Source organism: Pleurodeles waltl, chromosome 8 (genome assembly GCF_031143425.1).
Source record: "Pleurodeles waltl isolate 20211129_DDA chromosome 8, aPleWal1.hap1.20221129, whole genome shotgun sequence".
Classification (NCBI taxonomy): Eukaryota; Metazoa; Chordata; class Amphibia; order Caudata; family Salamandridae; genus Pleurodeles; species Pleurodeles waltl.
Window position 1 is genome coordinate 1194146512 of NC_090447.1, and position 14565 is coordinate 1194161076.

The 14565-nt window shown below is 43.7% G+C and overlaps 1 protein-coding gene across 3 annotated transcripts in view; it reads left to right on the top strand.

The window, feature by feature from the left end:
• Window positions 1-241: 241 nt before the first annotated feature.
• MRPS31 (mitochondrial ribosomal protein S31) overlaps window positions 242-14565 on the top strand; it is a 164824-nt gene continuing 150500 nt past the window's right edge. Inside the window, exon 1 of one of the 3 annotated variants that reach the window (XM_069205478.1) lies at window positions 242-476. In XM_069205478.1, the coding sequence (XP_069061579.1) occupies window positions 283-476 (194 nt within the window). In that variant the 5' untranslated portion in view covers window positions 242-282. Of the gene's footprint in view, window positions 477-919; window positions 1075-14565 lie in introns of those variants that run through there. The other 2 variants (XM_069205477.1, XM_069205479.1) reach the window with 2 other exon arrangements.

The following is a 14565-nucleotide window of genomic DNA, read 5'->3' on the forward strand; positions in this document are numbered from 1 at the left end:
TATAGACTGCATCAAATGGAGTTCTCAAGTTTCCCAGGGACTTTATTCTGCTGGAATAGCTCATCTAATCAAGGTTTCAACTTTATATTCTGGGGTTTGTAGTCCTTATTTCATATAACATAACTACAAGTCCCAGAATGCATTCGAAAAAAAATATGACTCGAATCATCTATTCCTGCATGAATCTGGGAACTTGAGAGCTCTGAGCAAATTACTTTTCGTTCTACGTAACCCCACTGAAAATTTGGCAGCTGATCCTCAAGATCTGTGGAATGACAGACGATGGTGCGGGGTCGTGTGTGCCTGAACGCAGTAGCTCACTTTTGGTCAATGTTTGTTTATAGAAGCTTTCAGAATGGCAGTAGCTCGTGTTGTAACCGCTCCAAAGCAACCTTAGTCCTACAAATCTACTTGACTACTCCCGAGAAGGAAAAGAACAGTACGGCACGCTTGCTACTGAATCAGGAGAAAGTGGGGTAGGACAACTATAATATGGTTTCGACCAAGGCGCCATTCTTGTGTTGTGTATTTCTAAATGAGCCAAACGAACTGAAAGGGAACCAGGAGAAAAAGCATTTCACCTATCTCAAAGAATTTTGTTAACACAGAGCTATAGATTTATTGAAAGTGCGTTTGCGCTAGGAAAGGGAAAGTCAATATCAAGATATATATTGCTTTAACTCTACTTGTAATGCAAGAATTGAGCGACAATGTAAACTCTGAAAACATACGACAACATTCAAACTTTTTTGAAAAGTGTCTCGAGCGTGTATTTTTTTATCTTGATGTATAGGACTATATGAAATACCACTCTGACATGGCGGGTTGTAATAAATTACGTGAAATTCCACTCTAACATGGCGAATGCGCTTAGTACAACCCCATATTTAAGTCCTCTTTCCCTTTCTAAAAACCACAGGACCGTCCAGGGTCATTGACAGTGGCAGCGTCAGCACCAGTCGTAGGTACATGTGCAACTTGTGCTAGCTCGAAGATGCGCAAGAGCTTGACCCTGTCCCAGGGGGCCTGGGGCTGCCTTTGTCGGAGATTCGATGCATCTGCCCCCCGCATGAGGTAATTACACTTTGCGGCTAATCAGTATGTGGAGATTTTAGAGGAATAGTAGTCCATCGGGATGAGGGGAGGTCGACTACTCCCATGGCGACGTGGGAGGGAGTCAGTCAGTAACTTGTCTTGTCTCGGGCTCTTGAGTTTCAGGTCTTTCGAGCAAGCTGACTCGTAGATCTACGCCTCGCAGTGCTGGCTACGTGTCAGACCCTTATACTCATTCAACGAACTTTACACATTTGCAAAAGAAATTCCCATCTCCTTGTGTAGCCCCTTTCTCGAATGTCTAGCACGACTCCAGACAAAGCGCGAGGCATATCCTGCTCACGGAAATTATATTTTTCTTTCATTCTAAATGTGAGCAGATGAAGTTTCACTGTTTAGCATTGGACCGAGTCTGTGTTGGCTGGACTCTTTGGAAACTCCTTCATGCTATAAAAGGATAATACAATGAGAGCGATTATTATAGGTGGGATTATGGAGCCTGGGACCCAGCAAATTTCCTCAGAAGGGAGCTCTACAAATCGTGTTTGATTTGCTGGAGGTTGACAGAGAAGGCAATGCCGTCCTTAGCACTGCTAATTTAAGAGAATTACACCGGGCAGGCTGTTCAGCTGAGAACACAAAAAGGAAACCATCTCAATTCCGGGCTAAATTCAGTAAAATAAGCACCACCAGGTTCCTTCAAGTAACAGGCTTTGGGTACCTTTACAGGTGAGCAAGTCAGCAAATTTATAGAACGAGCTTAGCCAGGGTCTGACGTTGCTCTAAGGCCAAAAGCAGGAGCTGAACCCACACGAAATATGGCATGAAGCTCAAATATGATAAAACTCTTTAAAATTAAAGAGCATTTGTATTTCAGTTTAATGCATGGTTTATCATGTGTGTATTGGTGACATTTATTGAAAGTAAGTGTTTATAAGATAAATGTAATGACTTTCAAGAATACCTGTGCGCCATGATAACGTTGCCATGAGTCGGCCAAGAGAAAGGTCAGTTTATGTGAACTGTATAAATGGCCAGTGTTGTTAAATATGAAACAATATTATTGCTTATCAAACCATACATGAGTGACCTTTTTTGTATGACACACACATCTTGGACTAAATTACTGAACTCCTCTCCCTAATTAGTACATTGTGATCAACCGATGCAGACAGGCAACAGCTCCCAGAACAGTACGTTATGATCAACAGTGCAAATATGATGTTAAAGGATGCTATAGAATTAAAATAGCCTGTTTAGAAAAAAGTACAGCGTTTTAAGCGAAAGGGAATACAGGACACTTTGTTTTTATGTTACTCTTGCGGTCCAACATCGATTTACCAAACATTGGCAATTTTTAGGTGTGGCTCAGCTTCTCAGTAATGACAATTAAATATATTAGCAAAACATAGCGCCCTCGGTGATCCCACAAAGGGTGATTTTACTTGCAAGGCTTCATGAAGTAGACGCATTTGATGTATTTATGGCTACACTGATATATCAGGAGCCCTTCATTTGACAGTTTTTTTTTATTTAATAAAACTGGTTTAAGAAGAGAGTGAGGGAGTGCATGGGGGGCTTGTTTTAGGACAGTCTCCATGGGCCAAGGGTCGAACCTCAGCTAAACATTGGTTTTAACCTTGCTTAGCTTGCCCACCTCTAGGTGCATTAGCATGTCTGTAAGTTGCAGGGTACATACATATTGCATCATTTGAAAGCTGTCTCCAACATTTACCAGAAGGCTACCCTTATCAGTTTCAACAATTAAGCTGAAAACCTGGCTTCTACTCATTAAAGTAGATCTTGTTAACCAATCAACCTTATCTCCCCTTTGCTTTAAAAACTTTAATTGTGTGTCACTTTATAGATAAAGTCCCCATTTAATATATGGAAAAGATAAATGTGACTTTATAGTAGGTTAATTTAAAAAAAAAAGTTTTTCATATTTCTGGGTGTTCTTATGTAATGTTGCTGTTTTTGTGTAAGACTCATGTTGGCTTCTTGCTTGAGAGTGTGCACATTGAGGTGACATCTTGTGAACTCACACTGCCACTAATTTCTCAGCATTGTCCCTATGTCTGGCAAGGCCCTGATGTGCCACCAGATGCTGATACAGATATCTCCATCAAACTCCTGGTCCAAAGATATACCCTACTCCACAAGTTAGTGGAATTTAATATCTGGTTTAAGTGCTAAGATATAAAATAGGATCAGTAAGGGGTAGACCTGATGCAGCTGTCTGTAGGGATGGCTACAGAGACGGAATCTCAATGTTCTTGCTGTCGTGCAAGATGCCAATGATGAAACAAGATTCTTTCAGAATGAATGACCTACATGCCTGAGGTGTACATACAAGAGAAGTCTTTTTACTAACAGTTCATATATACAATGTACAAGGCAGACCTCACAAAATCATAAAAATGTTACTAGACCTGCAGGTTTAGTGATTTGAATAATCTACTCGACCTAATGCTTTTGTCTCAACAATTCCCTCCTTGAAATATGGGTATTCTCATTTTTCTTTACACTCATCCCTTTTCTTTCTTTTGTTATTTCTTCTCTTGGCTCTCTTTCTTCCCTTTTTTCCCTTCTCTTCTTTCTCCTGTGACCCCCCCCCCCATTTCTCCCCCTTCCTCTCCCTTCTATGCCACTCCTTGCCAACCCCCTACCCCACAAGAACGACCCGCTACTTCCTTCATCCTACCCTGGGTGGGCTCTGCTACCATACAGCTACTGACACATCCTACAAGCACTTCTATCACCCATAAATCCTTAATATACAGATATTATCTATCAACGTAAAAGGTTTATATCACCCATTGAAGCACCATTAAATCCTAGACTATCTACACGAACATAAAGATGTCTTGATCCTCCTACAGGAAACAAAGGTCTCAGTTAAGGAAGCCATCCTTCTACAAAAAATTTGGTGAGTGATTTCACTTGTGCACCAGCCGTTAAAAAGAAAAAGACCTCCTCACTCTTATCTCCAACTTTTCTGGCTTAAGAATTATCGCCTTGAAAATGGATCCGGAAGGTAGATGGTTAATAAAACGCCAAAAAGACAACACTGAAATGTGTGTTGTGAACATTAATGACCCTAACAATGATCTTGCAGTATTCTGCTCTCAATGAAATAAAAAGATGTCACTTACCCAGGCAAATGTAGAGTTATTGTTGGCAGAGATTTTAACCTGCCTTGGAATGGTGGTATCCTCAACAGAAACTCCACCTGCTCCTTCAGACCGAACAAGTCTGACAAACAGATGCTTAACGTATGCAGTGACCATAGGCTGAAGGATGTTTAGAGACTATTCAACTGTCAAGGACTATACGGACTCACCCCCATAACTCATTCTCTCGTATTGACTATATCTTAGTGGACAAATCCCACATCCCCATTACATCCATTCATGTTATAGAACCAATTCTCATTTCAGACCACACTTGTATATTCCTCTTGTATGACATTGCACAACCTGTATCCAAACCGAAATCCTGAAGAATGATTATCTTTGTCACAGAAGACCCTATATTTAGGGAAAAAAATTAAAGGTGAAATTATACAGTTACTGGAACCTAATAGGAGTTCTAAACCCAATACTCGAATAACATGGGATATCCTCAAGTTCAGTGTCTAAGGCCATATGGTTAAACTGATATCCTGGAAAAACAAACAAGATAACCATTACCTCGATAACCTACAGCAGCAAAAAAAAACTTCTAGAGAAGGATCTAAAAAAAAAACTCAGACAGATGACGTCTAAACCAGTTAACAAAAAATAAAATATGAGTGCAAAAGAATCTTAAGTAACAAGGCATACCTCATTGTAAACAGAAATAATGGAATTTCTTTCTGTGGTCATAACAAATCATGGAAATTGCTAGCGTCCTTCCTCAAACAACACCACTGGTGCCCAAAGATAACCTCCATAATCAATGAACACGGTTCTCCTAATACCAGGGAAGAGGACATCCTCCCCTCCTTTGAATGTTTTTACAGAAACCTTTACTCTAAAAGTAACCACACTCCTTACGAAACTTGCTTAAAAAACATCAATACGATCACTATTAACGAAAATAAACAACAAAACTAAGGCTGCGTGTTGGACTTTTGGCCATACGCATGGTCATCCCTAGTCTTTTTGCCTCCTTCCTCCTGGTTTTTCTGACCTCTCGCTGTTGGCTCTAGGACTCTGAGCACTTTATCACTGCTGACCAGTTCTAAAGTGCAGGTGCTCTCCCATCTAAAGTTGGTATGATTGGCTTATACCTAATTGGCATATTTAATTTACCTATAAGTCCCTTGTACAGTGGTATCTCTATACCCAGGGCCTGTAAATTAAATACTACTAGTGGGCCTGCAGCGCTGCTTGCGCCACCCACTGAAGTAGACTTTCAAACCTGTCTCAGGCCTGCTAGCGCAGGGCCTGTGTGCGCAGTTTTCTGCCACCGGGACCTGGCATCTAAATTTACTTGCCAGGCCCAGAACTCCCCTTGTACTGCATGTAAGTCACCCCTAAAGTATGCCCTAGCTAGCCCTATGGGCAGGGTGCCATGTATGTAGAAAGGAAGGACATGTGCCATATTGCCTGGCCTGTCCTGGTAGTGACAAACAGCCTAACTTGGTGTCTCACTGCTGTGAGTGCTGCCTTCTCATAGGATTGCATTAGAAATGCCCTGCCTTATGTGTAAGGGGTATTGTCTGATTTATGAGGGGTAGCGTAGGCGTGTTTGGTATGGTTGTGATGGTGATAATAAATACTGCTTACTGGTGTGGGTGTATTTTTTATTACTATCACAGAAATGCCACTTCTAGAAAGTGCGCATTTATCTGTGCTTATAATTCTGGTGTTTTGCAGCTTGACTCCAATCCACGTCTGGGCAGAGTGACAGTTGGGGCTTTGTGCATACTTTTCAGACAGCCTGTACACAGGGAGGGTGGAGGTGTCACCAAGGTGCATCTGCATGCTGAATAGTCTTCCTGGGCTGAGAGAAGGGAGAGGCGGGGCACACCTACATTTGTAAAGGCTGTGCCCTGGCCTCGCACAATAGGGTCGTTAACCCCCCACTGATGTTTGGAGCCTGTGCTGAAAGGAGAGAGGGGGCACTCCCAGAACCAGTTGTAACTGGCTGGAACCTCCTCTCCCTATCATTGTAAAACACTGTAAAAAAAGGACTATAAGTACAGGGGAATTTTCCCCACAATTTGAACATTCTTGGAACTTGAAACTAGACACAGGACGCTGATGACTGGACTCACCAGGAAACCGCCTTGGACTGCTGCTGCTGTGCTGACCTGTGACCTGCCTGGTCACTAGGAGGAACTGCCATCATCTGCACCCCTTGTGCTGGTCTGTAGCTGGATCCACCAGCCCTGTACCTTCTCCTTGATTATTTGTTCCCAGGGGCAGGGTGCTGTGGCCCCTGACCCCTGCAACGATCTTTTACATCTTTGCCCAGGATGCTTTAAGAGAAGAAAGGCATCCTTTCAATTGCTGGGCTTTGGAGGGGTCCTAGCGCTTTGAAAGCGCTTTTCTTCTGCCCAAGGAAATCACCGCCGCAACCCGGGCATGAAGGAAGACTGTCGCGCCTTCCTAGAGCGCTTTATTTTGAGCCCTGAAATCACCGCCGCAGCCCGGGCTTTTAAATGAGCCCTCGCGCTTTCCTGAGCGCGCTGCCGTCAAGGTGCCCAAAAGAATCACCGCCGCAGCCCGGGGAAGTTAATTTGGTGGAGCGCGAGGATCGCGCTCAGCTCCGTGCCCCTGGGGCACGAGAAATCCCTTTCCGAAATCATCAGGAGCAAGCCTGCTCCTAGCGGTGCCCCCGGGGTTGGGATCGCTCCGAGGAGCGCCCCCGGGGCACCGGCCGGCCCGACCTGGTGCCGGCGTTGTTTTCAAGCAGGAGGGAGAGGAGGACGCCTCTCCCTCACCTGCTCCAGCCCCGGAGGGCTCTCCCGGTGCGCGCGGGCGGGGCAGCAGCCTCATCGGAGGCTCGCCCGTGCCGCAGGCACTCTGGTGGGCCCCCTCGTGGGCCCGAAGCAATTGGGAAGGGGTCTCCCTTCGAGGACGGGCCACGGAGGCCCAGGGAGACCCCAGGAATTGGCGGGCCCCAGGAGGGGCCCGTTTTGCAACCCGGAGGGGGTGCGTGGCACCCCCCTCCCCCACAAGAGATTTCTCTGGCCTGGGCCCCCCTCGAGAGGGCCGGTGGAGCCCTAGGGGCGCCCCCAATGGTTACGGTCCCCGGAGGGGCCCATTTTGGGTATCAAGGAGGTGCGTGCCGCCCTCCCCTGACCACAAGGAATCAGGGAGGCCCCCGTTCTGCGCAGAAGAGCGCCGGGGGCCCCATTTATTCGTTGTAGGCACTGGAAGTGCCTCTGCATCAGAACAGGTACTTTTTAAATGGACAAATATAATTATGATTTAAAGTTCTTTCTACAGACTTCCTTAATTGTGTTATATTACCTGCCTGTACTATGATGCTCTTACATATGTGTGCACATGTTCCTTTTATGGACATGACTTGCTAATATGTTTGTTTAACTTGCCATAGATTTTCTAATGTTCCTACTATGGGCGTTTTATGATATTCTTATGACAAGTGTGCTAATGTGATAACGTGTTTCCTGACTACTGCTGATGTTGCAGAATACTGAGTAACCTGTGTGTTATGTGTGACTACTGCTAGTTTGCAGAGTAACTAATGTGTAATGTTCTGACAACTGCTAAGGTAGCAGGATAGTACTGTTATGTGATGTTGGTCTAATAATTACGTTGTGTACAATACAGTGTATTTTCATATAATCTGGTGTTGTGTTTCCTTTGTGGTGGGGATATTGCGTCACATGTATGTGTGTGTTGTGCAAACGCTTTACGCATTGCCTCCGGGTTAAGCCTGACTGCTCGTGCCAAGCTACCAAGGGGGTGAGCAGGGGTTATCTTGGACGTGTAACTCCCTTGCCCTGACTAGAGTGGGTAAGTTCTGCCTGGCTGAGGTGCATACCCTAGCCAACCAGAAACCCCATTTCTAACACTGCGCTTGAAGACTCTATGTCCCAATGCAATATTTAAAAAGTGATCAAATCACTTAAGCTTGGGAAGGTGGCATGGGCAGACAGCTTTCCATCCTCCTCCTGTCACACTTGGGGATTTGCTCTTACCGAACCTCTGAAAGACCTCTTCTCTCACTTCACTTCCACATGAGTGGTTACTGATAGCGCCTCAGAAGCCACTATTATTGTTATCCCTAAGGATGGTAAGGACCCATCTGACCCTAAGAACTACCACCTGATATCGCTATTTATCTACATGCAACCCTCACTGCATTTAATCTCAGCTCAGATCTCTCCAGAATGATTCTCGCGCTATATAAGGAGCCTGTGGCCATTGGAGACAGGATGAGATCCCCTCATGACGTCACTGATTGCTTGAAGGAAACCACAGGCAGCGTTCTAATTGTGGAGTTGACCAAGCTCCCTGTTTGGAAAAAGCCCAGATATGAGGGGCATGTCGCTATCGGAGGTGTGCTCGTGGAGTGAAAGGAAGAAACTTCATGAGAGCGGATGCATTCGAAAGGAGAGCTGCAGGACAGGAGCGCTATTGAGGGAGAGGAGACCGAGCTGGAAGGCGTCATGAGGAGCATCACTAATGGCCGGGTGGAGCTGCAATATAACCGGTGTAGCGATATGACAAGTGCATAGAACAGTAAATTGGAAGGGAGTACAGGAGAGTGGACCCAACTCAGGGAGAACGTGCATAGGCCAAGAATGCCACAGCTCTAATGTGGAACTTTGGCTCCAGGTAAGTACCCAGGGTTTCTCATTCTTTTCTTAAGTGGGCACTTAAGAGGAGGTACCTCATGAGCCTGTGAGCATCACGCTAGCGGCGATTAGAAAGCGTGCAACAAGCTTGTTTTTTTTTTCACTGGTGCTTAGATGGTCACTAACTTCAGGGGACACTGGGGTTCCAAGTGTTCTCTGGGTTTTGTCTGTTTCTGTGTGTGCCACTATTGTGTTAAGGTATTACTCATGGGTGTCGTTGACAAGCTGATCCTTCCATTAAGATTGCTGGATTACCCTGGCCTTGTATTTATATTTACCCGAGGGCTACCTGGGATGAACGGAGAGAGAGTCAGGAAGCCAAACCAAAACTTCCACAGGAGAGCGCCACCCCAGTCGAGGACTCACTATTGTTTAAAAATTGGTGGTGTCTCTAGAAATAAATGGCATAAAGTTAAACCATAACCTGGCTCATAGTCATATCTGACAACCTGTTACAGAGCCTAAAGCCTGAATTAATATCAATAATACCATATCAAACAGCTTCAGTTTACATCAATGTACTAAACAGGAGTACCCCTTCTCCCCTCTACTTTCTACTTGCCATGGAACCACTCCTTACAAAATTAGAGCGAGCCCTTCTTTCCTAGGTATCCCATTCTCTGCTGGCCCACAAAAAGTTACTGTACATGCACAAACATCCTTCTCTTCACAACATATGCGGACTCTACAACACCTAATATAATGTCAACTTTTAAAAAGGGCAAAACGGAGATTCTCCTCCTAAAGCTCCACTATAAAAGCGCAGTCATTGGGGATTACAGTCTCCAATGGGTACCTGACAAAATAAAAACGTAGGTATTTGGTTCAGTCAAGACCTTAGGGAATCATTGGATCACAATTTAAACATTTCTCTTGCTAAAATGAAAGATATATTAGCCACATTTATCACTTGGTGGGGGTGACTCGAACCCAACAAAATTATGATTTCCCCACTTATCACCATCAATCAAAGAAACTAATAATCACTAAAAACACTACAACTCCCCAAAAAACTTGTTGGCCTGAACCTCCCAGACCACCATAGATTCCAAACAGCAGACCACCATAGATTCCAAATGCCAAGATGACCAAGGAGAGGCCTAGCGGGACAAGGCCTCTCCTGGTTTATCTTGTCTGGTACTTCGTCTCCAACATGGTTTACTATTGAGAACAATATCACTCTATCACTTTGCCTCATTTCTTTTATGACCACCAGGAAGATAATGCCAGATCACTCCTCAAGCATTCTCTCCGGCACAGCACAGGCCCTCCGGACAAAAGGCATCCTCCTTATAGGAGATCTGGGCACCTCTTCAGACCCTGTACCATTCTTTCACCTCAAAGTTTCAAATTAAAATTAGAAGAGACAGCCTTTTATCACTTCCTAAGGATTAAAGCCATCATCGCCAAGCATAAACCTCTAGTTCACCGAACCTGTCAGACACACTGAAAAAATTAGCTAGAGAGGGACCTATTGCTTTCAAACTTTATTCCATTGTCACACCAAAATCTACCACTCTCACAGAATCAATAAAAAATAGATAGGGAACTATTTTGCACAAAACAAACGCCTCACATGCCAAGACCCTAAACTGGCCCTCTATTTTGTCTAGCCTGATGGCTAATAAGATAGAATCCTCCCTAGCACAATGTAGGCTAAGGACTGCAAATATGGCCCCTCTGGGCCCTTCCACACTCTATAAATTTAGTCTGCGGGACCACAGACAGTTGCTGGAGCTATGGATAAGAGATAGGGCATCCGCAACAACTGTTTCTCGAATGCGCATTTTGAAAACAAAATTCTGATCTGAGAATAGGGAAACTATCGCCCTGATTCTGCATACTGTTTGGACTCCTGGTCTTGCCTCTATAGTACTGGGTGCTCTCAACCCACTATCTAAATTAAGAACAACTTATTCTATGGGACATATTAGTTTCAACTGGTCTTAAATCCATCCTCTCAGAATGGAAGGACCTCTCCAGATTATCATCCAATTCATCGTGGGCATGGGTCCAATTTACTGGGGGTGGAGGCAATTTACTAAACACATACACCAAGCCCTCATCAAACTGAAAAAACAAAAAATCTGATAAAGTCTAGACTTATACACTACTAACCACTTGTCGCCATACAGTATCATCCCTCCTGAGCCAGAAGCCCGTACTCATCATCCCTCCCCCACCTCCTATACCAGAAATACACACTGCACTGAATTTCCTTCACACATCTCTGATGGACACCCACCCACCCCCACGCTCCTGCTCAGTTCCCGCTCCCCCTCTCTTCTCCACCCCTTCCTTCCCCCAGTCCTCTCCTAACCACCCCTCTCCTCCCCCTCATTATCCTTCCTTGCTGCCCTTATTTATCTCTTATCTTCCTTGCCTTGTCTTCTCGTACTTGCATTTTCTGCATTTTTAAACCCTGATACACATTTACCACGCCAGACTTACCTCCAGCTATCTCATCATTATTGTGATATTATGGCTCTCCTGTACCTAACAGCAGTAAAGAACTTTAAAGCTGTTTAGTGAGCAATAGGCTAGCTCGTTAGTGGAGGTGCTCAAACCAGCAAATTCATAGGGAGAACCAAGCCAGCTGCCTGTCTTGGTTCAACAATCCGAAGCACGAGGTGAGCCAATGAAAGAATTATCCTGTAAATGATGGAGCTAAGGAAACTTAAAGTTATGATAACTCCTTAAAATTCAAAACGCTTTATTTGAAAACTGTGCTTTCACCTTGGTACATTAGATTTCTTTTTGCCCCGAGAGACATTTCTTTTAATACGAGTAACTTCTATATGTAAAAAATGAAAGATTTATGAAGAACTACCCTAACTCATAATTCCAAATGACAATTCCGTGGGTGGTGTGCATTAAGTAAATGCTGAATAGCAGTTATATATATGGAACAATATGTACTTTCAAACATGCAAGTTAGTATATTCTGTAAAATGAATTCTATACTAATCACCTTTTGGTGCCCCTAGATATTAATTACAGTGTAATAAAGTGATATCCTAGTGTCCAAATGATTTAGTTAAGTGGGTAACCTGGATCTGACTCCTGAATTCAGACACTGGTTTGCATGCAGTTTTACATCAAACAACTATGCATTGTTCATGGTGTTTTTTCAAAGAATAGGTAAGCGCAATCTTAACTAAGGATTACTTGCAACACACACAAATTACTTTAAAAATCTGTCAGTCACCATATAAGAAATCGTTCTGGACCAAAGTTAGCTGTGCCATGTGGGACTGGATCTTAGAAGATGCAGAGCACAAAAGAATTCATTTCTGGATCTCTGGTAGGCATGGATAAAAAGTGCATGAATATTGTTCTGTAGCAAAAACATAGTGTTCGGAGGCACTAGAAAAACTTACACCTGCGCTCATTTAAGCTGCTTTTTCACTGAAAGAAGTTCACTCTGAGATATGCTTAAGGTTGGAATTATGTCGGTGTACAGAACACGTTCTAGTTGTCCTTTGCAGGATGCTAAATTCCCTTTGTTTTCAAACTTGTATTATATAGAGGTGCGATTAGAAGAACAGGAATACCCTCTTGGCTCTAATTTTCTCTTCAGTCCCCTGTGATCAAGAGGCCAGGTACATAAAGACCTTTAGATTATGCGTTCACTGGCTCACCACCTATATTTATTCCTGTCGTAAACGGGAGTATCAGAACATCTAATATTAACGTAACCACGCCTTTGCCATCCATTTTGTTTATGGACATAGATTCTGACAACTAAACAGGATTGATGGATCTGATTTCCCCTCAGTTGAAGATTTACATGTCCTCGTCTCTAGATTATACCTACATTTTCTTTAGGGGATTTCCAGATGCCTTTTCTTTTTAATACTGTGTTGAATATATTGTTTTTCACAGTGCTTTAGAGGGCGAAAAGTAACTTTTGACACCTATGTGCAGAACGTTACCAGGGACGAACACTGCCTGATAGTTAGAGCTTCTTTAAACAATAAGTGATCACGAAAAGCCCAATCAGCAGTTGTTCTTAGCTGTAAAACCTCTGCCTCCCCTGCTTCGGTTAATAATCTGATGAGGAGATAGTGCTTGCAGACTCTCCATCTTGGACCTAGGAGCCCCAGACTGGAAATTTCTTTCGCTCTCCAGAAAAGACTTATCTCCTTTCTCTGATTTGCATTTGTGTGAAATATACTTTTGCATCTTAAAACTGGCACTTTGTGCTATTTTGTGCATTGGTGCATCTGTAGGTACAGTGCGGGAGATTTAGTGGTATTTCATTGATATAAAGAAAATTAAGTTTGGTAAACAGTAGATCTCGTGTTGAGTCCTTGCTGTTGAATTCAGAATTGGGCATTTTAAACTGATAGTATATTGTGTGCGTCTATGTGAAAACAAAGAAATGAACTATCGCCATTTCAAGAAACAATTACCACAAATTGTATGATTAACTTTCTCAGCCTTATCCTTTTAATTTCACAAGGTCCTCCTTACCCTCCTCAACCCTGTAAATATCACATCTTGGTTATTCCAACATCACATTTTATTGATTATGATTTTCTTGTTAATATTTTCATTGAATGGATTTCCTGATTATAATCGTGAGATTTTTTCCTAATACAGTTTGTGAGTGATTTATGAATGAGCTCCTCATCCTTTTATGGGCTCCTCATTACCCCTAAATGTATTTAAATCTGCCTTCATGTAGCACCAACATGATTGCAGTTTCATGTGAAGAAATGAGGCAAACTACCCTTTCAGGACAAAAACCACTGTCCACACCCAACACTAGCGAAACAAGATCACTGTATTTAAAACTTTGGAAATTTTAAAAGATGAATCCACGTTGCAACTAATGGTGAGCTGCAAATAATTGGCCATGATTTATTAAAGGTGATTTACCTGGTTCTGCAAGATTCCAGTTAGAGGACATTGTGTTACTGGTTGAAATGGATGAAACCCTACCCAAGCAGCAACCACAATTGTTGTCAGGGTGAAACAATCAAACCCCAAATTAACCTGTGCTTGACTTCGGGTAGCTTGGCACAAAAGCACTCAGGCTTAACTTAGACACAGTGTGTCAAGTATTTGTGCAGCACACAAACATTATTAAAATGAACCGACAACACAAGAAAACACTGAGTTCAGTCCACTAAAAAGTACCTTGTGTCCTGGGAATTGAGATGTGAAGTCCTTTCATTGAAGAGCTGTCGACGAGGAGTTGCAATTGGAGTTCTGACATCAAGATGTGTCGTGGAGCACCTGAGTCGAAGACCCTCGATAAAGAGCTGTGATGCGGAGTCACTTATCATCGTCAAGGAAGCCAGTGTAGCTTGCAGAGATCTGCATGGTGATGCGTCAGTGAGAGGGGGCGGATGCGTCACTCTTAGCCGGTGTCGCTGCTGAAGAAGCCACTGGAGCTTGCAAGGACATGCGCTGAGATGGACGAGCTGTATCACAGTAGGGTGGAGTCTATCGTAGGCTGTATTGCAGTACATTGAGATGCATGAATTTGCGTCAACGTTGAAGAAGCCTGTTATGTCCCTGTGGCTTAAACAATGGACCAGCCGGCTGACTCTTGGTGATTCCGTGGAGTCCTGGGTCCACATAGACAGGCTGTGTTCAGCAGGGCAGCTCATAGCAGCAGAAGAGTCCTGATGCAGCCACAGCAGGCCTTGAGCAGCAAAGCAGGGCATACTTTACAACTGGGC